This window comes from Camarhynchus parvulus, chromosome 5 (assembly GCF_901933205.1).
Source record: "Camarhynchus parvulus chromosome 5, STF_HiC, whole genome shotgun sequence".
Taxonomy (NCBI): Eukaryota; Metazoa; Chordata; class Aves; order Passeriformes; family Thraupidae; genus Camarhynchus; species Camarhynchus parvulus.
Window position 1 is genome coordinate 28,214,064 of NC_044575.1, and position 25,935 is coordinate 28,239,998.

Sequence of the window (25,935 nt, forward strand, 5' to 3'; positions counted from 1 at the left end):
ATGCCAACAACACAGCTCTGCCCAGGCTGCCTCTCGGCTGGGCAAGGACACAATACTTCTGTGTCCTGACCCAGGGCAGGGGAAGCCACAGGGACAGCTGGTTCTGACATTCCTTAGAGCCTTCTCTGAACCACCCAAACCTCTGCACTGAGGCTGTCCAGTTCTACTTGGCTCAACTCCCTCCAGAAGGAGTATCCAGTGGGCAGAGACCAAGTCAAAACTGGGAGGAGTGTAGTGCATTAGCACTTGTCTCCACCCCACATCTCTGAAAACACCACTGTTGCACATCTCCAAGGGACAGCTGTGTGGGGCAGAACAGAAGGCAGACCTTTTGCAGAGCTGTGACAATACAAGCCAGGAGAACAGAGGAGGTTTCTCACCAAAAAGAAGAACACAGAAAACCTTTTGCAAGCATAAGTCTCTCTTTTCCCCACTGCTGTCAAGGCTCATGTTCCCATTGTGACCCACTTCCCAAATCCCTCAGAGACTTCTACAAGCAAAGAACTGACTCACTTGAGCTCGGGGTAGACGTTCTCCAGATACCACTGGAAGGATTTACAGTTCAGTTTGTGTCGCAACTCCACTCGATCTGCAACGCTGGAAACACAGGCAGTTTGCTGAGAATAAGGCAGTGAACAGGAGGGAGGGGAACAACGAAGATTGGCCAGGAGGTTTGAGGGAAATTACATTACTTTTTGCCATTATTCATTCTCTCACATAACTGTTGCTGGGCTCAGAGCACTGGCAGTGACCTGAGGTGAAGATGAGGAAAGAGGTAAGTGGCAAGAAATAGAAATGGAAAGCAAACACCTTCAGAGAGCTGCTCTTGCACTTCCTTTGGCTCAGAGCAATGGCAGGGCCCAGGTCCTACCTTGTTAAATAATACATTGCAGTAAAACTGCTGTAAGATCAGGAAAGTGTTTGTGCCTCTGGGTGCCCCTGTAGAGGCATACCATGAAACCTGCACAACAAATCAGCTCCTGAAAAGGCCCAGAAAGTGTTTGTGCTCAGGTACATACTGATGATTATCTGTGTGTGCTAAAGTGTGTCTCCAGTTCATGGCAGCAGATCTAGGCTCAGGTTGGAGAACTGAGACCTGAAGAACTTAATTATTTGTTCTTAAGCAGTTTGGGGAAAGTGTGGGAGTAAAAGGGGAGATTAACTCAACATCTCAGTAGCTGTCTGCTGTGGCAGTCCTCCCACTGCTGATTTGTCTGGCTTTAGCTGGCTGAAGAAGAGGATTTCCCTCCAGCAGTCTTACTGAGCAGTGAAACCAGGAACTCTTGTCTTTAGGCTGTAACACTACATTTGTGTGCTGGGAAGGAATTTCAGTGATACCCATGTACCTCTCCATCCTCAGCCCACAGAGGCCACTGTACATATACATGAGGCCGCATACCTCAGGGGAATGTTCTGAGATTTTATATCCACACCAGATTTGAGGGGAAGGAGGGTCCATTTTTGGGCAAATTGTCATTGATGGTGTCAAAGGTATTTGTACCCTAAAATCTAGACTTAATGCAGGTTCACAGAGATGTTACAACAGGAAATTGCCTGAAGTCTTATGCTCTGCTCCCGCTTCTATTCAGCCAATGCTGCCAGTAAAGTCACTAGGAAGTCTGTGCAAACAAGGACTGCAGATTTTGCCACTAAAACACGAGCAATATATCCACACACAATATGCAATAGTCTGTTTCCTTCACAAGCAGCAGGGTTACTTGCTATGTGGTCCCGATCCAGCTGCTGCAGTCAGCTCAAGGACTGATAAATTAGGAAGGCAAAGCTATTTTTATGAAGATATGTAATGCATCATGATAATAAAGCAAAGTGTACAGCAAGAAAAGTGACCTGGTTGTCATAAATAAGTAGGAGATGCATCATTATCCTGCGCAAACAGCTACACATTTGAGATACAACCACATTTGCCAAGTCCCTACACTGATACAACAATAGCCTTTTGTTCACAGGCAGATAAAACCCACAGAAATGCAGTACTCCTGGGATTTTTTACATTTATTTGGGAGTCACAGGGGTTTGAGAGCACAGACAGCAAGCTCTCCTCTCATCCCAGGTTTGGTGTCCATCACTGATTTCTGGGTCACAGAGAACTGTTAAGCTGATAACAATGAATCTCATGTGGCCTGAAAACAGCTTCAGCAAAGGTGCTGTAAGAAGCACAATTCTGCACATTGTGTTTCTAAATCTTACCATCAGCCATGCTCTCAGGCAAACTACCCTCCATCCATCAGGAATGTGGGGAGTGCACCAAGTGCAACATGCCCCATCTGCCAGCCAGCCAAGCTTGCCCTGGGATCCTCCATCTGCACAGGAACTTCAGCTCAAGATACAGCTCACATTTCAACAATAGCCGCATGCTGTGATAGAAAAATATTCCTGTCTAGCCACTTCAAATGTCTGGTCTTTTAATTTCATTACAGATCCCTTTGGCCTTCTGCTAACAAATGATTTATGCAGGGTTACCAAGGAAAAAATTAAGTGAATTAGAAGCAAACCTCATTAGCCAGACACTCAAGCTACGACCTCCTTGGCAAGGCAGGCATTCAGAGCACCTCTGTTTCTCACACTTAGCCCCAGAGAAAACCTAAAAACTACTTCTTGCTACCAAGGGGTTTACCAGAGCCCTCCTAGCAAGGTCTGGGGCAGCTTACCTTCCAAAGGCCTTGCCGATAGCCGAGGGCCGGGCCTCGTAGTAGTACTGCTTGTACTCATCCATCCACACCTCCGCTGTGCGCTTGGTGTTCCTGCACCAAGGGGGGAACAGATGCTGTGCTGAGGAGAAGCTCTGCTGCAGAACCCGCTCTCCCTGCCCTCCCAGGAGCAGGCACTGCGTGGGCAGACCCAAGGCCTGTCTGCCAGCAGGGAGTGGGGGACAGTCCCACACACAAAACCAAGTAGGCAGTATGGATGGGTAGAGATTGATTGTGTGCAGAGACACTGGGCCTGATTGTCACCATCACACTCATTTACAGTATATCCCTTTTCCCAGATTAGAATAATGTTATGGGATAATTCAGCTTGGAAAGCAGCTCTGTATAACCTCTAGCCTCCTGTCCAAATCAGACTAGCTTCATATTAGGTAATGTTGTTCAGGGTCTTGACTGGTTGAGTTTTGTAACGTCCAGTGATGGAGATTTCACCATCTCTCTGGGGCCCTGCAGCACCGCTTGACCACTTTCATTGTCAAGCACTTCATCTCTTCTCTCTTCTCTTCCCATCTGTCCTGGAGTAGAAGTTGTCCTCAGGGTTTATCTTAGAGGAGGTACAGCTCAGAGACAACAGATGTCCAAGGCCTGCTGATACCCCCACACATGTCACAGAGCAGCATCTGTGAATGGCCAGGGCGTCTCTCTAGTATCCTGTTCCCTACCCCCCTCAGCAGAGACTGAGGAGGAATGAGAGACACTAATACCAACAGCAGAGAAGGGAACAGGTTTTGTTCACAGAAAACAGCAGCTCACCCTTCCCTTGAGAACAGATGCTCAACCACAAGCTGCTCTCCATTACCAGGGAAAAGCACAACAAAGATTTCAGACTTTAGACATGCCCAAGACAAAGGTGGCCTGCCTGCTCCCAGGAAGTACCCAACACCTACTTGATGTAAGTCAGCGCGTTGCCCTCAGGGAAGTCATAGGGATGGCGCTTCCTGAACACGTGTCCCACTCGACTGCAGGGAACAATCTCCAAGCTGCCACCACACATCCACACTCTGAAAGAGAGCTCTGGAAGAGACCCCAAGAGTCATACAGCTACAACAGTTCTGAGAGGGGCAATTTTCTTGCCCTTCTGCTCTAGGTGTATTGCCTGCAACAGCAAAATCAGGGAAAGCAATGCCATGGTGAGAGGAGAGAAACTGTCCTCCCTTTGTTAAAATGGAGGCAGCCATCGCAGCTCAGGGACCTCCAAGCCTTCTCCAGTCCTGCTCCTCTTTGGTGTCATTTCAGTGAGACACCTTTGCATTTGACCAGGTCTTCAAGGTTGCTCAGGATGTCAGGCCCTCAGGATGGCACTTCGCAACAGACTGAGACCACTCCCACACACAGCCCCTGTTTTGGACTTTGTTACTGCTATCCCTGCATACAGGTCAAATTAGAAATGAAGACCTTACTGTGTAAAGCAATTCATGTGAGGAAGAAAGGGAGTTTAGAAGACAAGGGGAAAGAACAGAACAAGATGAGGGTATAGGGAGTCAATGTCTAGAGCTAAGTCCTCTCCTTCATACCTGTATGCTATCCACCCTGCAATAGTTCCTTCTTCTCATTTTGGTTGGCTCTATTACTAATGAACTAGAGCAACTGACTGTGTTGCAGTTGCCTCTGCTGGGGGAACTGCTCAGAGCAGACACCAGTCTCATATAGTATGACTATGAAAATACAGAGAGAATCCTGCTACTTGAAGAAATCCACCCTATCCTGAAGCTAGATTCAACATTTTGCTCAAGGATTAGAAGAGCATGGAGCTTTGATGTGCAGGCACTTATTTGCATCACAGAGGGTATGCGACCTTGCTCAAGCTTTTGGGTCTGTCCTCACTGTTTTAATCACTGGCACACCAGAGGGGTTTTCCACTTTCAATTCATGTGGTGATGAAAACAGAAGAAACAAGGAAAATGCAAATTAGCTGGGTGGTTTGGTAGTCTTTACCAAGGGGGCTTCATATTGTATAGACTGATTACTTCAAAAACTTGACTCAGCTGGGCTCTCCCTCCAGTAATGCCCAATTTATGCAGCTCTGACGCTTAGAAATGAAAAAGAAATTATGCACCCAGATCTAATGGAAGTTGGAAACCACATACACACACTAACATCTTCCCAACCTTCATCTTTCTCCATAGCTTTCCTCTCTGCATACTGAGAGGTAGTTCAAAGAGTGAGTTGAAAGGGGGGGGAGATGGTGTATCTAATGCAGCTTCTCAGTAAAAGACCTCACTTGGTTAGACTGCATTTTGTAGTATTTTTACTGGGGCTTTTCTTCTCCTGACTCTTATCCAGAGCTAATTATTTTCAGATTCTTTTTAACAGGGAGTTCCAGATTTGAAGAGAGGAAGGGTTTTAGGAATGAACAAATAAAAAACAAAAAACCCAAGACGTAAGTTTCTGTGTGGTGATGTGTCCAGCTGACATCTGCTCTCCTGGAATGAGCTTCTGACTCACTTTGACCTACAACAAAACCAGAACTCTCAGTCTGGCATGTGTAACTTCAAAGTCATGTCCATTTCCAAAGAGAGAATTTCTCACACCATCTTAGACAGAACCACTCTCTCATCTCATCTACAAATGAGGACCTCATTCAAACAGTCTCTTCCCACCCAAAATTGTAGTATTTAGTACAAATAATCTTTCAGAACATTATCAATATTTTTCCCTGACCAGAAAACCCAGTTTTCAATTAAGTATGGTAAACTGGTTTTTAAGAGGTTAAATTAACCATTCCGAATTCTTCAAGGAAAATGAATACATTTTGTTGTCAAATCCAGGTTGGTTTCTATCCCTCTGCTTTCAGCAGCAACAGACTTGATGGAGGATGAGGGACAAGTGACAGGAGACACTGAATTTACAGAAAAACCTCCTAACAAGGCAAAACTGGCAAGCCCTGTACATGTGGCTGAGTCACATATAGCCTGGCCCAGCCACTGCCAGGCTTTACGAGAGCTATTTCAAGGAGAATGAAGCAAATTCTGTGGAGCAATTCTGTGGTTTTGATCAGCTCTATATGGAAGAATGGCTGTGAGCATGCAAATAATTTACTGCTACTTGTGGCAGAGAGCTCTACTTAGCATCATGCTCCTGACATAACTACAACACTGGACTCGCAGGTGGGCAGAAGCAGACAGAGAAAAGCCTTAAGAAATATTCCTTCTCCATCTTTGGGGTTTACAGCTTCTACACAGTCCCAGCTCAGAGGCTGGCAGCATGGCCAAGTGGCTGGCTTTGCAGCTGGAGCAGGCCTAGTGATGGCCAGGAGCTGAGTTTGGCTCTGCTCCTGAGGGGCATAAGGGAGGGGATCTTCATGCCTGGGTTAAGGCTTCTTGTGACTTCTGCCACAGCGCTTAGCTGATGCTACTAGGACTGCTGAGATTCCTATGCAAGCACCATTTCACATCTATTTTTAATATAACGAATACCATAAAACTGAATCCAGATCTGGGAAAACAGAGAACACTCATTATTAGATATTTTGTTTTTAAAAGGTGGTGCCTTGAGAGTCTATTATCAGCCCAAAATATTATTTAATGGTTTTAGAAAGCATCTCAGAGAGAGGCAGCTCTTCCAGCTGTGTTCAGAGAAACAAAGGTTTCCTCTTCCTGACTATTTCATTCTTTCTAATTGGTTCTCCAGGTGCTGGGAAACACCATACAAATCCTTCTTTGAAAGGTTTTATTTACATATCTGTGACATTTATGGAATCTATAGAAACAGATTTTTTTTTGCAGTGTTAGCTACAGAGAAATCTACTTAAGTTGGTTACAAAAAGTAAGGCTTTTATCTTCTCAGCTCCATCTGCATCATTTCTAAATTAATGCCCCAAATACTTGAGGTCTCCATGAACCTCTAACACTCATCTTGCTTTTATCATTAACACCTGGTGACATTGCAGCATCCCTTCACACGTGGCCAAGAGAGATGCCTGGCATATCTATGCCACTATTAAGTGCAAGGAGATGGGTTTAAGCACCATGCCCTAAAACAGCATGCGAGTGGACAGACTACACTGGGCCTCTGAATTCTTCAGATATTTGTGATGCCCTAGTCTCCTTCTAAATGTTTGCATTCTGAGTCTATTTGTAACCAAACTCCATTTACAAAGAGGATTGTTTAATTAGGAAAAATATCTCTCTGACCTGTCACGCTGAGAGAGCAATTCAGATTTATCTGCAAGAGAGGAACAGATATAAGACAAGGCTGCAGGAGTGGCTGCTCACTTCAGAGCTGGGGCAACACAGAATGATGTGAAGAACTGGAGGAATATTCTCCAAAAACAAGCAACAATTTAAGCATCAGGAGGCTCCTCTTTCTTTCTTGTACTGTGGAAGCTCCTGTATAATAGCACATATGCCTGCAGGATAGTATAGCCCTGACCACACAGACTTTATGCTGACAGTGATACAGCTCTGACCCCCTTGGGGATTACCTGACCACATCCCTAACCTTACACTGACATGTTGATCAGATCTCTCACAAAGAAAAAGCTCTGGTAAGCAATGAAGACTGGGAAGCAGTTCTGCATTAGTGTGTCATTCCCTTGAAACGTCCTAAGCTTACCAAAATTTTCTCCTCCCCAGATGTCCATTTGAGTATCATATTTTCCCAGGTGGTTAAACCAGGACTTGTCAATCACAAAGATGCCTCCTGCTATGACAGGGGTTCTGGAAGAGAAAACAGAAATCCAGAAAAAATAATCACACATATATGTAGCACCACAAACCTAATTTTAAAGGGCAGACAATATGTTCAGGCATCACTAATCATACCTCATTTAAAAGAGAAAAACAGTAGAGCCAGAATGTGAGCCTGCTGCAGGTTTCTGAGATGCCTCTCACTAGATCATCCTCATGCCTTTATTACTTGGTCTTGCAAGCACTACAAGAGTAATGCTGTGTCTTTTGCATTTATACAAATATGCACAGTGTGAAGGAATGATGGGCACTGTTTGATGACTGTGTTCACCAATTAGACATGGTGTGACAGGCTGCTGCATGTACTGCTCTGCTGTTATCAAGCTGGTTGCCTCTGGAGTGCAAAACAGAGGCTCACAAATTACACAGAGGAATTAAATGATACTTTTATATTACAAACAGGGAGCTGTCTGCCTATAAAGACAAGCACCATAACTCTTCATATCAGGATTCGTTACATTCTACATGTATCAGAGCCATATACCCTGCAGTGAGGCTGGCAACAACTGCTCCAGCCAACAGAACCTCTTTTGTCTGTGGAGATGCAGATTTGGTAGTGGGAGTAATTCTATGCCCACATTACTAGGTAAGACTCAGCTTTCTGATCTGCTTTACCCATGCAGGATGACTGTTTATCTGCTTCATTCTTTAAGTTTTCATCTGAAAGATGGAGGTAATTAAAAAACCCCAAAGCGATTTCTGAGGTATTCAGAGTGTTGAGTTAGGGAGAACACAAGAACAAACATACAGAAGAAGAGGTGGCTTGTACAGGCAGTGTGCATGATAGTAAATAATCACTATTTTTACAAAATTCAGAGAGCAGTACTCTCACATTTAGGGTATAGACCTCAATGTATTCAGAAAATAACATGAAGAATTTGTCATCAACATCACCAACACTGTGGCATTTTGTCCTCAGCAAGGCAGTCCCTGTACTCTCCCTGCCACACTGGTGAAGGCTTAGTAAAGGTATTTGGAGAAGTGTACCCCATGTGTCAGAGTGTACCTTATAGACTGAGTTGGGTCTGTTCTGGACATCTTCTGCTCTATAGGAATCTGTTCCCACTTAAAGTGAAGGCTCCAGTCAAACCCTGAAAAGGAAAGACATGCCAAATTGGTTTTCTTATTGTAAAAACAGTACTACTAGCTTTCAGTGAGAGTCTCACTGTTATATCACAGGCTGTCCCTAAGTTCCTTTCCTGACCTCCCTCACAGTCTTCCCAAAATGGCAATAGCCTATCCTAATGTAGACCTCTCCAGCTCCTGTCTTGGCACCATCATTCCTTAGCACTACAGATCTCTCCTCAATTTCACTCCACACCTTCAGGAGAGTGTTGTCAGGCTGAGATGCAATTCTATTCTAGCCAGTTTGTTCTACCAAAGGCAAACCCTGTCTGCCAGAGTTATGAGGCTTTAATAAAGGACTTTGTAGGCTGTGATATAGTCTGGGAACAAAGGCCTGCAGATCACTGTACCCACCATGTCTTTCAAGACTACCATGTACTTACAGATGGCCAAAGGTGGGTAGTAGAGCACAGCACAGTCACTAACTTTATACCATTGTTAAGGGTAGCCAAAGAACAGGTAGCCTTTGGCCAGCAAGCAGTGCAGAAGCGAGCCCCAGCCATAAAAGATGTAGAAGGGCACCAGGCAGTGTGGTGAACACAGGAACAGCTGCAAGGGGCTCAGCTGTGAGGGGAGAGGTGTAAATGTTTTCCAGAAGATGCCACGAGATAGCCTGGCAGATCAAAGCAGCAACTGGAAGTGCCTGTCAGACTCCAGTGTACATGCAGCATAGTGAGGAGACAGTGAGATATTTCATCAATTAACTAAGTCCTGAAACTGCTAAATGTTATGACAGTGATTCAAGGTCAAGAGGAAAATACTATTTGAGCTTTGTTCTAACTCTTCAAAAGATCTGACTTTGCAAGTTGCAGAGAACAAGGGACAGATAACCCATCAGAAAGATCATCACTCTATTTTCCTGGAAAGCTGAAGAGAACACAACTTATTTATCATGCACCATCCCTCAGGTCAAACTTACATAAGCCATTCATTATACTCACCTCCCCTCAAATCTGCTGATGCTGCCAGGTAGGCAAAATTATCCAGGCTGATAACATCAATGATTGGACTCACCACTCGGGTATAATCCTGAGAGAGAAAGAGAGGGAATAAAGGGGTCAGGCTTTCTTGAATGCCCAGGAAAGCTGCCAGAGATCAGGAAACACAAAGTTGCACATGTAAATCTTAGTCTGGTTTCTCCAATATGGTTCTGGCAGCTGTGCAAGGGATATGTGGCCACTAAATCCAAACATGGATGGTGGGTACCAGCCAGCTGCACTCCATGGATGTGGGGAATGGAGTCAGACTCCAACACCTATGGATGCTGCTGAGAAACAGCTCTTTATTTCCTGCCCAAGTCACAGGGCATTAATCACTGTCCCAAGGGTTTTGTGCTTGCTTTTGATATCTATTGACAGCACACCTTCTGCTCAGCCATCCAAATTAGCTCATTATCATCAGCCTAGAAATTATCAAACCCCTAATAATGCATTTAGCTAATAATGCATTTACCTAGGAAGTACTAGGAATCAAGACCCCACATTTAAGATTAATAGTGCAAACTTTATAATACATATGACACATTTTATACATTATAATATCAAGATATTGTGAGTACTTTATTGCCATTAAGGCATATAGACATTTGCAGTTTTCTTTTGAAATCCTTTTAGTTCATACAAGTCAAACAATTTTTCAACATCATGAGACAGAGCATTAAAAGACAGTGTTGTGACAGCTGCCATGTAAGATGAAACTGAGCTAGGAATGCCAGAAACAGCACCTTGTTATTGGACAGCTGCCAGCATCCATGCCTTTCCTATCAAGCCTTCCTTTTGTGCCTTGCAATAGTTCCTCATGATGTACCACACTCGGCTAGGATGGGACATCCTTGGTAAGAGGATTCATGCTTTTTCCCCTCTGAGCTGTGATGGTGGCCCAGCCAGAGTGTGTCTGCCCAGCCTGAGACTCCAGCACCCACCTGGCAGCCTGGTGTGCCAGCCACTACTCCAACCAATGAGTGCCAGGACTGGTTAGGGCAAGACTGAAATCTATAATAGGATCTACATCAGAAATGTAGAAAGTAGGTCAGAAATAGGTTGATTTGAAATCCACTTACTAAAAAATTTGTATACTAGAGTTAGCAGGCAGGCTTTTGCATTTTAGATCCTTCTCTAAAGAAATGAGTGAGATTCTTTCTGCTTAAGAACCCCTGTGCTGTTGCTGCAGCTTGACTTAAAGACCAATAAGTAAAGTAAACATCTATGGGCTTTATTGAACAAGTATAAAAAGCAGAAGGTTTTAATTCATCAATTCTGAAGTTTCACCTTCTTCTGGTCCCTCATATTAAGCTAATCAGACATGCTTACAAAGCATCATTAAAGCCTCCATCCCTTTTCCTAAGGCCCATTACTTCATGGGATCCTCCTCTCAGAGGGGAACAATCACACCCACTTGCAAGCAGGACTTCTCCCATCACCTCTTCCCTGCCTTTTCTTACAGCAGAGCTGTATGATCTCTCCCTCCAGCTCTGCAGTGCAGTCAGGGTGACAGCTGCTAATATTTCTGCCTCACTTTCATTCTTCCAGCCTTCCATCAATCCTTTGCCAAGTGAACCATCAAAGGGGACATCCCTGCACTCACAAGCAGCTTCTCTGTGACAGGAAGCTGCCTGCATGCAGGTGATGTATGGTGGCAGCTCAGTGGGAACATTAATAGAAGGAAAAATTTGGCAGTGACAAGGCAGAGGGGAGGGTCCAGCAGCAGGGGAGATAGAAACCATGGAAAAATTGCACAATGTATGCTGCCCAAGGGGCTGTCCTACATACAGGTGAACAGGACAAGGAAGCACAATGCCTGCAAGAGACAAGTGGTACAAGTTGGTGGTTCCAGCATTCAGCATTGCATCCCATCACTCTGCACCTCCTGCCTTGTCACAGTGGCAGAACAGAATCCCATCAGGGATCTCTCACCCACCTAGCTCAGGCTGTACCTTCCTCTGCAACAGCCTGCCTGACGAGTACTGAGGCCAGGCCCGCTCCATCCATCCCAGAGCAGGACATTGTGCTCACCTCTTTCACTCTCTGAAGCATTGGCTGCAGCCACTCGCTGTTGACTTCACAGTGACTGTCCAAGAAGGTGAGGATGTCAGCAGCCGCCACTTCAGCTCCTCGCACCCGAGAGCGAATCAGCCCTACGAGGAGAAAAGGACAGCAAAGGAGCAGGAAGGTTAGGAAAGGAAACATTTGAGCCTCCTTCAGAAAAAATACTTTGTGTGGCCATTGCAAGGAAAGAGCAGGTGATTCTGCTATATCACATCTCCATCAGGAGCAGAGAGCAGCTTTAGAGCAGGGCATACCCTGGGGACAGTCAGATGAGCCCTCCCAGCACACAATGAATGACCTCTCCTGTCACTTCTGTCCATGACACAGAACTTCCACCTGGCTCCTTGCCTTTCCCTTCCAGCCCTACCCACAGACACCTGGCTGCTGCCTCTTCACTCGCTCTCCCATTGAGCACACTGCTGCCTCCATCATCAATTCCCCATGGCCAAATTCTTCTCTCTGCTTTTTGCCTTACTGCTTATCTGCTTTATTCCCATTTGTCCCTTATTCTGCCCTGCAGAGATATCAGTCTGGCTCTCAGATGACTCCTTACTTTCTTACAGACCACCCCACTATGTGGGATGCTCTTTGTGAACTAAACAGTGATTTTTGTCTCTCCTTCCAGATCCTAGCTCCAAACCTGCTATGCACTAACAGCTTTAGAAATAAGCCAGAACATGTGGGTCAAACTAAAGAGCAGCTGGGAAAGCAATTTATGCATGTAGCAGATAGGCAAGAAAAAACTTTCCTTAATTGTATCTCTTTATGATAGACACATGATTGGCTTTGCTTCTCCCATGTCTCCTACACAGCTTGTTATCTTGTGCTTGAAAGTGCAAGAGTTAGCTTGTGTTTAAAAGGACGAGACTTACATCTGGATTTTTATTCATAAAGATCTTAAAATGTGATCTTTGTTGCAGCCAAGGCCTCTGGACACCACTTCTCATTATTAAGTATTACATGAGACTCCTGAAGCCTGAGAGTTGATAAGCTGTGTTTTCCCTCCACAGAATTTCCAAATGCTTATACTGAAAAAACAGACTAACTATAAGAAACAACAGCTGTAAGCAGCTGGGAGGCAACCAGAGTCATGTGGAAAAATAGGCAAGATCTTAGTACTTCGAAAGCTTTCCACACTCACCTTCTCGATGGGTGTTTCGTAGACACTTGACCTTTGGGATCTTGGTAAGGAGCTGGCAGTCCTCAGCTTGGGGAAGGCAAAGAAGACATTCAGTATACATGCATGAATTATTTGGCTTCAACAGAGAGCCCCAGCTAACTGTCCTCCTGCTTCTCCGTGGGAGAGGAAATTCTGCTTTCACTTAACATCACAGTAATCAGCGTGATGGCCTCAGTCCTGTTGTCTATAGAGTACACAGAAGAGCACTACCTGCTGGCTGTCCTCCTCAGCAGCTGAGCCCATGTTTCCCAATCCTCTGAGCAGCCAGGCCTCCACCTCCCCTGCTCAGCACTTCCCAAGAACAATGGGGCATGTGCTGGCAGTGTGGCACTGGGCACTAATGAAAAGGAGGGAACTCAGGGAAGCAGGACTGCAAATCACCAAACTGCCAAGGAAAAGAGAGTTCTGTAACATAAAGTGATCTTATCTGCTCTCTTTGCCTTCAGTGGCTCATCTGGGCATCTCCTGCCATTTGTTCTCAGGGCAGTTTCCACTTGATTTATTTAATAAAGGCCACTGGGATGCGACCTGGCTCCTTGGAGACACCAGCAAATTGACACACGGATGCCTGACGAAGGGCTTTGCTGGAAGCTTGCTAGAAACTCCTGGCATCCCCCATTTCCATTACCTAGGGAAGATGAGGGAGAAGAACAGTTACCTGCTCCAGCCAGACACCAATAAGCACTGAGTCCTTAGTTCTCCGTCATCCTCTCTATTCCTGCCCTAGACAGATGTCACAGGAACAGCAATTTCTAACTTGCTCTTTTTTCTTGCTCCATCAAATTCACCCCAATTTCCCTCTTTATTCCATATTCCTTTACACGTCTCATGCCCCCTCTTTCCTGCTGTCATCTTCCCACAGACTGAGCACTCTGGGGAGAATGAAAAGGCCCTTAGCCAAAGTGCATCTCTTAGCACGTTCCTGTACAAGTATTTCCATTCTCAAGGATCTGTGCAATCTGAAATATTGCTCTTACATTGGCACTTTGGCAGATGCTGCATCATCCAAGGGAAGTGGCAGGTGCTCTGAGTTACAGAGCATCAAGATTTTGCTGGAACTCTGCTACAAGGGAAGGCAATGCTCTTATCTTGGCCAAGTCACAAGTTCAGGTATGAGATCTTTACTCATTCATTCACTCTGCAGGAGTGGAGCACATTGCTCTGCCTGTAGATACTTGCCAGAGATGACAAACTCTCGGTATATTTGGAGAAACTGAGGCAGGTATTAAAGCAAAGCATCAGACCTCAAACATGTGCTGAAGTGCCTCCACGAACGTGTCTCAGGGAAGTGATTATATCCACAAATATCCAGCTGCCAGTGAAAAAATAAGAGCTGTGACGGGATGGAGCCTTTTAAAAATCTTTCTATTTACTGAGGAGCCTAAATGGGAGTTTATGGTTGAATCCTGGGCAGAACAGGTACCAGAAATCCATCACTGTTAATCTGGAACACTTTGCCCCTTAAGAACTGATTTTTTAGGTGCAGAATGTGGAACACTAGGGATTGTTTGTTGGAAGTGCTCAGAAACACTGAAATTAAACAGCTGAGTACAGCTTGATACTTATTCAAAACACACTGTAAGGCCCTCAGAAACTCAAATCCCTCATCTCAGCATCTACCTTTAAAATGTTTTTTTTTGTGGCCAAAGCTACATAAGCATTTAGCTGCAAAATCAAAATAGCATTGCTTCCTTACCTCAGCAGGCCAAGGTGGGCATTCACAGCTATCTGTAAAGTGTTCTGAAGGAGTAATTATCAATCATTACAAATGGTACATAACTGATTGCCCTTGAATCCAGAACATATCATGGGAGAAGCAAGAAGTCTTCTCTGCCCACCACTTCACAAGTACTACACAACAGCCAGGAGCAAGAGCAACTGTACAGAGGGAAAGACTCCAGAGCCTCCAGTCTGCAGCTCTGGTGGAACTGATGCAGTAGACACCCCATCCCTGTGCCAAGCTGCAGAAGAAATATGGTGCTGTCCAAAGCAGTAACTCTGTCACAGCTTCCCACAGGGACACCTGGGGTCCCAGGCACACAGAGACAGACAGCCAGTCTCACCTCAGCCTGCCTGCAGGACCCCAGGCAGCAATTTTCTGTATACTCCACTGCATCCTCATCTTGCCTCTTGGTCTGTAAGTACCTGCTCTGCTCACATACAGCATTGCTACATATATATCTGTGCTAAATGGTTCACCAAATGGTGCATAATGAAACCTGACAGAGATCTCTGGCAACCTAGCAAAAACTGTCACACTGACAGAAATGGAAGACCCCATGGAAAGAAAAAGAGAGGAAGAAGCTCTGGCCTCTGACATGCATGGACATTAAACACAGACCTATTTCCTTTTCTTTTTCTCCTGCATACAGACAAGAGGGAATCTGTGAGGGAGGGGGACTCAACAGAGCAAACAAAACCCAGGAAAACAGAAAGGAAGAAATAAGTGTAAAGAAAATAGGTCCACACTTACGATCTGAGCTGAAGTCATCTACCAAAATGATCTCCTGGATGAGACTGGGAGGGGTGCGGTTCAGAACACTGCAGGGACGCAGGAAAGAAAAAGCCACCTTGTGAGCTGCCATAACAATGACAATGTTAGGACTGATAGAAATCTGCTGTGTATGCATTCAGCAGGAATACCAAACTCCAGTTAAGTGGAAGCAGTGACCTTGCCCTTGTAACAGTGTTCATTGGCAGGACCAAACTGCAAGTGAGAATATCCCAGAAAGCTGTGGCCCTCAGCCAGACCTCACAAGGACCCACAGCCAGGAGCTGTGAGACTTGCCTGGGGCAGCTAGCAAAGGATGCTGCAGCATGTTCTGCCCCTAAACAGAGGTGAAATGGAGAGAACCACCTGCCCCAAGGCAGCCCAATGGCCATTCCCACCTGCCAGCCTCTGTGTGAAAGTCATCACTGCTGGAGGGCATAAAGAGCTGCCACTTTCCCAGCAAGGAGCTCTACCTCAATGCAACAGGTGCGACCTGCTCGGCTTTCTCACCAACTCCCTTCTTTGGAAGGAAGCATTGTCAATATTCTGGGTTTGGATTTTTTTCCCCTCTTTTGCTTGTTAACTGTCTGTCTTTCAAAACAGCACCACACTTGCTGAAAGCACTCCCTTTCCTCAGGTTGGTTGCACCATACCATGTAACACCCTCGGTCTGCAGTGAGTTTGCATCTGCAGCACACACATGACGAAAGCAGAGAAAAGCTTGTGCCCTTCTCAGACACCAAAGCATTCTGGTATATTGGAGTCTGAGCAGTTCAGTTTGGACCTCTTTACCAGTCTCATTCATACAAAATGCTTGAATTCTTTTTCCACGAACTTCTTCAAATCTTTCGCTTGGCTTTACTACCATCACACAGCATATTCCCCCTCCAAGCCTCTGTGCACAGGCAGGTCCTCATTACCTTCAACAAGGTTGCTCAGTGATGCTTAAGCAGTCCAGTGAAGAGGGTAGTTATGCAAATTTTAATATTAAAAACAGAGGCAAGCAGTGTCCTCCTAGTTCTAGCAATCTGTCTCATTTCAGTAGCACCTGCTCTTTTGAGCAATACTGGAGAAAAATTTCTGGCTTTTTTTCTCTTTTGGATTTTGTTGTTGTTGTTTGATATAGGAAACAGACAACAAGAATAGTTCCACACTCCTAGGAATGAAGGTGTAGAGAAATAAATTGCCATGTTGTTAAGTAATACCACTGATGGCTTTGCATACAGAGCCAAAGTTCCCTCAGTTTGGAAGAGTGTTCTGCTTTCTCATACAGCAAAATTCTGACTGTTCTGCTGCTCAGTATCACATCCCACTCTATTTCAGATTCACATTGCTTTATACACCTCTCATAGTATTTGTATTTTGAGCTGACATGTCCCTACATGACTGAGCTTGCATTTTCCAAAGCTGAATCTCATTTGCTTCTCTTGGCTCATGTCTCTCTGGATCCTCTAGTATGGTGGGGTGGGAGGTGGGGGGATGCTCCTGTGCCATTCTAAGTGCAGCTTCTCCCAGCACAACCACCATCTGCATATTTTACAGACAAGGTTGCCCTGCACTGAAATTCTTGTCTGTGCAAACACAATGCAAAACAACCCAGACAGACTGCAGTATAATGGCTGCAAAATGGTATTCTACACCTTCTTCCACTAGCTTGACTATTGGCAATGCTCACATTTTCATCACAAGTTTCAGGTCTTTCAACTCAACATAACTGGGAAAAAAGTCCCATTTTGTTCTCTCTTCTTTACCTGCCCACTGATTCCCCAACAGAGAGAACACATCCCTTGAGGAGTTCACAGCTCATTGTACAGTGCCCTGTTCTTCTCTCAGCTCTGCAACAACTTGCTGTAGATCCTTGGGAAAGGTACTTAATCTTCTTTGTACTTCGTTATCCCTGTCTTTTTAGCAAGGAGCACAGTAATCCTAATATTTCCCCTCACTGAGGTGCAGAAAATGCCATGACAAACACTTTCAGGCACAAAAACGTATTATTAGAATTCCAAAATCCAAGTGACAATTGCCTTTTACAGCAGAAACATGGACTGTTCCCCTGCCATCTCATGGATTCCCTATCTCCTTTGCCTTTTCTCACAGCTTCCCTCTTCTTTCAGTATCAGAGTCCTTACTCTCTTGCATGAATGTGACATCAGCACTGCCAATGAGTTTCTCTCCTCTGTCCAGCCCCCCTAAGCTCCCAGATAATCTTCTTTATTCTGGTTGTTAGCAGAAGAGTATATTTTTTCCCTTTGCTCTAACATAATATCCTTTTTTGCCATTCTTTAAATTGTCATTGTAATGAGACACTACACCAATGCTCTAGCATAACAACAGCATCCTCTTAATCAGGATTTTTACAGGCCCCCTGCATAGGCACTGAACCACTGACAGCTGCTTAAATCCAGTGACTTAGAGCCTCACAATTCACCTTTACATTTGCACCAAAACCAAAAGGTCCCTGCAATCATGACTTTCTGAGATCAGAAAGAGAGGGACCAAACAACAAAGCACTTGACTTTTTCTTCTGCAAGAATGGTCAGGGCAGCAGACTGAAGGTATGGCTTAAAGATTAATCATGCATAGACATCAATCTCATAAAATGCCTTTTGAGTGACAATTGTTTCTGAAGGAGAACAGGATGCCAAGCAAGTGACTGATGTGAGAGTGACAGCTATGTCCTAGCAAAGAAAAGAGATCAAAGCAAGCAAGCAGCTCTTGACTGACACACACCTCCTGCAGGACTGAGGATGCCAGCAACAAGCCATTTGAACTGGCATCTTCACAGGTTTTGTCTGATAGCCCATTTCCCACTTTTTTCCCCTATTCCCCTTCTTCAGACTCTTGCTGGATATTTTTAACCAATTGTCTCCCTCTACACTGAAAACACATGGCTGGAGCCCACACTAGAAGGCAGGTATGCAGCACATGCTGCCTCTGAAGACCAGGAGGGATAAGCAACAGGGTACTTGAGGGAATATGTTATTCTTCTTCAAGGTCACTCCTCTCCTTCCCCCTCTCCCTCATACACAAACATTTCTCCCATCCTCAAGGAGCAATGCCAGCACATCATTCCTGTTGCTCCCACCCAGCAGCAGAGATCCCAGAGACAGGAGGGAGAAGAAGGCAACTGCTGAGCTGCCAGAGGCATTTAAGTCCATGTGCTCACATGTGCATGTGAGGTTAGCAAGAAGGGTATTCAGATCAGGATCTGGCCCCTAGAGCTGCCAGGTTTAGATCATCCTGAAACAAGCCTGTGATGCAGGAGTATCATCCCGGGGTCACTTCCCAAGATCTTTTGGTACCAGCATTGTCACTTTGTTGAATTACCTTGCAATAAGGTAATTCTGGCCCAGGGGAGTGCATTTGGGCTCTCTCTGGGTTTAAGATCAGTTCAATCCCAGTACCCTTTCCATGTATTTCATTCTAGAATTTCCCCAAGTCTTGTGGTTGGTTTTTGAGCGCCCAAATTCAGATACTCAAAAGCCACACTTGCAAAGACCTCACATATGAAAATTTCAACTGGTAATACATTTTCAACTCACCTCAAAAGATTAGGCCTCTAAAAATGTTTTCAGACATAGAAAATTTTGCTTTTAGTGCTGCTAATTTTCATCAGTTTTCCTCCTTCACACCTTTCTCTTATAGCATTCCCACAGTGTAATCATGATAACTGAACTTGGGAAAAGGCCCATAATAACAGCAGAATCATATTTAACTTTCTCCACATGCATCTCAAATGGCTCATTCTAATTATCCAAATAATCATGCTCTACCTGGTTTAAGAAAGCTCTTGCACATATAGAAATAATGACAAGCTGCAAGCCTGACTAGTCAGCAGGTAAGCAGGCAGAGCAATTTTATGCTTCCTGCTGCTTAATATTACTGTGGTCCTCAGCAGACTCACAGCCAGGTCATAAACCCAACAGAACAGAACAGTCCTGTCCCTTTGATAGTGGACTTATCCCAAAGTGCCAGGGATGCAAAGTAATTACATAGTACTGGTGCACTGACTGTGTGTGTGACTTGAACAACAATTACTCTCACAGCAGTAATTCAGCCTGGCACATTCAGATGAGTTTTGCTGAAAGATGGGACTCTCAGGTTACAGAAGAGGCCCTGAAGAGCTCTGTCAAATCCCTCTATAACATCAGTGTCAACCTGTAAGTCAGACTTATGCCCATGCCTTTTCTAGCAGTGCAGCCATGACGTGAACCTTTACCTCTGTGTATGGTTGTCAAACCTTTAGTGCTCAAAGACAAGGCTATTAGCCAATGCTTGCTTGTGTGGCAAATACTGTAGAGCCCAAGAAGGACTCAGCCTTCAGGATCTCTCATGAGACAGGGATAAATTATTGACACTTCTGATGTGATTTAAGGAAGGAGTAAATCCATCACATGCACTGGCTGTAAACCATCTGGCAATGAAGACCCCAGCTGTAGCCAGAGGTCTGGGAGGAAATTCCATCCACTACGCCATTCACAGCAGAGCGCAGCCAGCTCCTCACAACACCAGTCCTCCAGGGGCAGCAGCATTGCAGGGACCAATCTGAATAGATGGGTCACCCATTTTTCAAGGTCTTTGTTGGGGGCTCTGGTTGCAGGAGACCAAATCTGAGAGACTGGTAATACCACATCTTAAGTGCTGCATCCAGTTCTGGGCTTTCCAGGACAAGAAAAAGTAGGACATACTACCATGGTTTCTCAGCACCTATCTACTGGCTGACCTGTGACTGAAAAGGCAGAAATCTCCTCCAGCTGCCTTAGCAGCACCATGGTTCCAAACAAGTCTGCCCATTTTCTGGACAGTGACTCCGCAGAACTCATTGTATGGTTCAAAGGAAAATTATAGAAATAAAAAGGCAAAACGTGTCAATGCAGTGCATACAGGTCTCTGGAAACACAATAGCACCAAACTTGGTGGCAGAAACCCAGCCTTCTAGACATGAGGTCAACTTGAAAAAGCCTGTTCTTTATTCACATAGCACATTTCTTTAAGTCCACAGGATCTGTCAAGGGATGAAGTGGCAGTGATGAATAATGCATTCCTGTTAGTGATACCATCAGCTCAAACTGCTACACAGACAATTCACTCTCCCTTCAGCCTCAATGGCTGTTCCTGGGCCTGCTTGCAGGCTTCAGAGACCCTTTGAGAAATTACTTAGTAAGTCAGAGAAGTCAGAGGGCATTTTCTTCTCTGGGAACTAAAAGGAAAAGAGCCTGCCTGGGTTCTGTGGGGGTGATGGAAGAGGGCAGTGAAGGAGCAGCTGGAACATCGCTTTGTGGTACAGATGACTGCAAGCCTCCATCTATTTGGGGTTGCTGACAGGTCCTATGCCACCTATTTACTTAGCTAGATTTGGCCACTGCTGTTACTCAGGTATGAGGAGATACTGGTACAAGACAGCAAGTGTCCTGCAGGCTCAGCAGGAGCTCTGTGCAAAGCCCCAGGGTACACCTGGTAGGCCATCAGGTTCAGCAACTGATTACCAGCAAGGGACCATGAGCAAGGGCTCAGTCACTGCACCTAGCAGCACACAATGTTCTTTTTAGTCCCCCCTCATTCTTCCAAACCAAGCTCACACTTGGCTGAGACTTAAGACTGTTCTCACCTGTGGATGCAGGCCCAGCTACCTCTTATATTTGCGGGGTGCCCCAAAGAATAAAGGAATGATGAATCTGACTCCATGTTCTCAGAAGGCTAATTTATTATTTTATGATACTATATTATATTAAAGAATATACTAAACTATACTAAAGAATACAGAAAGGATACTTGCACCATGCTAAAAAGATAGTAATAAAAACTCCTTACTCTCTCCAGAGTCCCAACACAGCTTGACACTGATTGGCCAATGGGTGAAAACAACTCACACCAGAACCCAATGAAACAATCACCTGTGGTAAACAATCTCCAAAAACATTCTAGATGAGTAAAACACAGGAGAAGCAAATGAGATAATAGTTGTTTTCCTTTTTCTCTGAGGCTTCTCAGTTTCCCAGGAGAAAAATCCTGGGCGAAGGGATTTTTCAGAGAATGTGAATGCCACACTACTCTTCCTTGCTGCTTGTGGTTCCCCCGATTGAAGCCATACAATGGCTAACTGCAGATATGCTCTGCATTTGAAGATACACCCACAGTGCCAATCCAAGCCTCTGGCCCGTCCTAGTGGGCCATCTTGAGAGCAGAATGCTATCACTTGGGAAACTGCAGCCACCCTGCTTGTCTAGCTGTTGCAAAATGCCTAATTTCCCCCCAGAGCACTCCCAGACCCCAGCTGAGCTCACCTCTTCACCGTGCGGAGCAGGGTGGATCGCGCCTCGTTGTGGAAGGTGATGATGACACTGGTGGCTGGCAAGTCAGTGTCATAGCGTACAGAAGTGCACCTGCAGCACAGGACAGCAGGAGTGTAAGCCAAACATAACCCAGCAGTAGTACTGCAACAGTGTACCTGGAATTTCTAAAAGGAGAGTAATATACTGAAATCAGAACCAGCACAGTTGAGCTGCAGCAAGGGAAGCCTCAGCAGCCCCTGCACCAAGGCTGGCAGAGCTTAAAAAAAAAAAGCGCCCATTGAAAAGCAACATTTGGAGGTTGTGATACCTAAACTCACAAACCTGCATGCTAAGGAGGCCATGTGGGTTTTATAGTGAACTAAGTTTCAGTTGTGGATTCTAGTCCTGGATTTACCTGTGATTCACGTAAAGTCTTGTTTATTCATGCACAGGACATGGACATGCTAAGGATGCATGGAGCTGGTATACCCAGGCATTGCTGTATAAAGCACTTCAAATTCTTTGGACACAAACTTCACAGAAAGGAATATACCAGCTAGTTCTGTGATCTGTGTTATGGAGTTGCTGCGGCTCAACACTAATGGCAACCCACTAGCAATGAAGAGTAATTCTTTCTATCTTGTCATCTGACTTTGTAATGTTAGGTACATACACACATTCTCACACTCAGAACCAAGGATTAACCTGCACGAGGCTGCTTCTCCCTGTGGAGAGCAAAGTTTCTGTGAGGGGAACAACTCACAGACAGGAATCCTGAATCCAATTCTGGCAGATGCTGAGCACGGCTGATTTGGGCTGACCTACCCCTCCAAAGCATCTGCCTTCTTAACTTCCAGATGGTGCCAAACTGCAGTCAGCGTGCTCTGATTTCCTGTCTGATGAAGAAACCACACCTACTTTTAACAGCTCAAGGCTTTGCATAGACTGAATCTCCATCCTGACAGGGGATACAATTCACTTCTTAGACCCACACCTTGTACTTCCATATTTACTTACTATTCTTTTATGACTACTGCTAAACTGTGACTAGTTTTATCATCATTTTCAATCCTACTGCTTTAGGACTTTCATTCCAGTGTTTTATAAAGGGTACGGCCACTTCATACAGCAATTTTCAAACACATAGAGAAACCTGATAAAGACTAAAGCGGACAACGTGAGAACAAATCTGAGACAGACCATATTTATTATTGTTTCAAAATAACTCCATGATGTAATGCACACAAAATGTATTAAGGAATCAGGAAGTGGAAAAGCAGAAGAGGTTGATGTATGGGTTATTTGGGGAAGTTTTCCCAGTATTTCAGCATTATTGCAGCATCCCAGAGAACAAGGACAAGGTTTGTGCTTGAAAGTTGACCCTGTCTTTGCTTTGGATCAAAGAAACAAATGCATGCTAAGTCAGAAGGAGCTTGTAGGATGTAAAGTCAAGTATGTCCATGCTCTGGCTTGGGTGCCTGAAGAAAAATTGGTATGTTAGTGACCAACAGACTCCCCCCATTCCTTAAACAAAGAGCCAAGTCCACAATCTAACTTGTATCAGCTGAAAAAAGTTCTCATCCTGAGCTGCCATCCCAGCAACTATTCCAATATTGTTATAACATAAGACAGTCAAATACAGATTGCTCATTCCCAAATTACTCCCTGTAAAGGGGAGAAACATGGAAATAGGTTTATTTGTTCTGATTATATACTACTTTGGACTCTCCATTACTCAAGGGAATCCTTGAAAAGCTGGGTCTGAAATAGCTATACATTTGCAGAGAATCACATATATTTTGCTTTTCTGACTGAAGTGCAGAGATGAGGGTCTTCACAAAAAGCATGCTCTGCATGCTATCACAGATGAAAATAAACAATAATTTATCTTTGAAGTGAGCTGGTTTTATGCCAGAACATGACAGCAGATTAACAGAAAACAGCAATTCTGCATTGCAGGGAGACTTGTCAGCAACACAGAACATAGCACCATTGCCTCTGGGTCACTAGGAAGCCAGTCCCAAATACTATGCTGGAGAACAGCAGCACAAGACTTGGATGCCACAACCATGGTCCTGACTGCCTGCCTTCGAAAAACACTCTGAGGGCTGTCAGTGCTGGCAGGCTCACAAAGCTCCATGTCTCCTGGCATCCCTTTCACAATTTCAGTCAAGTTAGATGCCTGGTTTCCTGCTCCCAGCTGCTGTGAAATGTTGCTTTGCAACCATATCATACCTAGAACCATACATACTTCTAGGTAGAGTCTAGGACTGAAGCAGACTATTGTACACTATCCTATTACTATTAAACCTACAGTTTTCAAGAATCTTTTTGTACTAAAGCATTACCTTTTTGTCCTCCAGAAACTACAAAATAGTTACCCAAGCACCATTAGCAATGTAAGGACAATTTTTTTCAGCAGAATAGATGAAACAAGGGTAGAATTACAAGCACTTTGCAAGCTACAGAACACTGTATTTGCATGTTAGTTTCATCCCTACCCCAGCAGCCCTCAGCCAGTGATGTTCACGATGGAAAGAAACACAAAACCAGCTTCAGACAGCCAGAGCACAGCAGGTGAGAAACACCACAGCAAAAAAAAGGAAGGCTGCAACAAAGGTGTGCTTTGCAGCCAGGACAGAAGGACGCCAAAGGAAGCCATGAGCGTAGGGGCAGTTGGGCAAAACAAAACTGTCCAATGAGCAATCCCAGCGGCAGTGGAGGGGCTGTGCTAAAACAAGATGATGCCTGGACCTGGAAAAAGAGGGGTTAGAAAAGTCTCAAGCTGGGACTGAATTTGTCAAGGTTTTCCAAGCATTTGAGACCTTTCCAGATGAACCATGAAATTCAGTGAAACAGTGGACCAAAGGAAAACCCAAAACATACTTTGTCAGCATTACACACTGACAGCAGGGAGCACTGGGCTCCTGCAGCAAGCAGCAGCACGGCTCAGAGCAGGGCTGCAGGGTACCTGTAGTGCCTGGTGTCCCGGATGGGCCGGTCGCTGCTGAGTTTGTCACTCTCCAGCTGGTTAAAAGCGTGCTGCCGGTAGGGGTCTTCTCCAGCCCTCAGCACCTTGGAGGACAAGTAAGCCTTCTCGTCAAAACCCCGCCGGCTGCTCTTCTCTCCTGGGGGAGCCCTCGTCATCTAGAGCAGAGACAAGCATCAGAGCATCAGGGACAGCAGCTGGCCCATGCTTAGACAGAGCTAATAAGTTCAGACCTTGCCACACATCTGGAAGTTGCTCAGGTATGGAGGAAGGCAGGATAGGCAAGAGCTTGGAAAGGAAAGGAGGAGTCCTCACAGACAGGGTGTTAAAACTGCAGGCTTCGCTATCCTTACTGACTGAGCTTGGGACGGAAGCTGCTGTTCCTGATAGCACAGGCAGAGCCAAATTCCCTTTAGCACCTGTTACACAGAATGTGTGAGACTGCAAGCATTTGGAAACCCTTCCAGGCAATGAATGTCTGAAAGCAGTCTCCAGCCAAGGTGGCTGAGACACCATATTTTGAGGAAAAGCAGTTTCAGCCTTTCAACAATCACTGCATACAAACAGAGAGGCAGCTGATTAAACAGGTTCACTGCTGTGCCTTGTTCAGACTTGCCCAGTCTCACAGACGTCCTTGATAGAGTTAAAAGCTGCCCATGACTGTCCTAGTACCTCACAAGAGTTAAAAGACCATGGCCGTCTCTCTCCTCTCCTAATTTTCCTCTAACTTTCCTAGGCCACTGAGTCAGTACAATATCAGCATCTGAAAGCCATTCACTAGGGTCATCAGGAGGGAGGGCAGGTACAGCTCTGGCCCTCTCTTAGGTACATGACTCTATTTGGAAACAATCTACAAACTCTAAAATACTTGCTTATAACACAGTCAAGACTGTTTATACAATAAAAGTAGTTTAACAAATTTTCTGTAGCTGTTTGATAGACCAAATCATGAAGCAAAATACTCCCAGCTTTGAAAGGGAGTGCTAGAGCTCCCTAAAACTGCTGCAAGAGGCAGATACTTGCACCTACACATCTCATTCAAAGCACTAGATAATCCCCAGATCTTGAGATCCTTCTATGTAAAATAGCTTGGATGCTCTCTAATACTAGGCTTGATCACGTTTCTCTCTCTGCTAAAGGTCTCCTTTTAGGAGTTACAGAGGGCAAGAGACCAGAGAATGGTCCCCAGTATCACACACCATGTTGGTTGGGCCATCCTAGTGGGTTGGGAAAGAATTCAAGAGACCCAGCACCACAGCAAATTCCTGAAGCGGGAGAGTGCTTAGAAGAACATTCATCTCTGCAACTTTCTCTGACAAGGGCTACCCTTCAGTGCAGACAGCCCTAGGAGAACCAGACAGTCAGATAAGATGATGGCAAATGAAATTCACCATAAAGAAGGGCAAGACAATGAACATTA

The 25,935-nt window shown here is 45.0% G+C and overlaps 1 protein-coding gene across 2 annotated transcripts in view; it reads right to left on the reverse strand.

The window, feature by feature from the left end:
- Positions 1–25,935, reverse strand: part of GALNT16 (polypeptide N-acetylgalactosaminyltransferase 16) — a 75,286-nt gene that overhangs the window by 12,893 nt on the left and 36,458 nt on the right. For both annotated transcript variants that reach the window (XM_030949297.1, XM_030949296.1), the window contains exons 2-12: positions 24,498–24,673; positions 21,539–21,637; positions 15,237–15,304; positions 12,725–12,790; positions 11,551–11,672; positions 9,481–9,568; positions 8,421–8,505; positions 7,281–7,384; positions 3,614–3,740; positions 2,670–2,762; positions 514–597 (exon numbers count right to left, since the gene is read on the reverse strand). In XM_030949297.1, the coding sequence (XP_030805157.1) occupies positions 514–597; positions 2,670–2,762; positions 3,614–3,740; positions 7,281–7,384; positions 8,421–8,505; positions 9,481–9,568; positions 11,551–11,672; positions 12,725–12,790; positions 15,237–15,304; positions 21,539–21,637; positions 24,498–24,673 (1,112 nt within the window). The remainder of the gene's footprint in view (positions 1–513; positions 598–2,669; positions 2,763–3,613; positions 3,741–7,280; positions 7,385–8,420; positions 8,506–9,480; positions 9,569–11,550; positions 11,673–12,724; positions 12,791–15,236; positions 15,305–21,538; positions 21,638–24,497; positions 24,674–25,935) is intronic.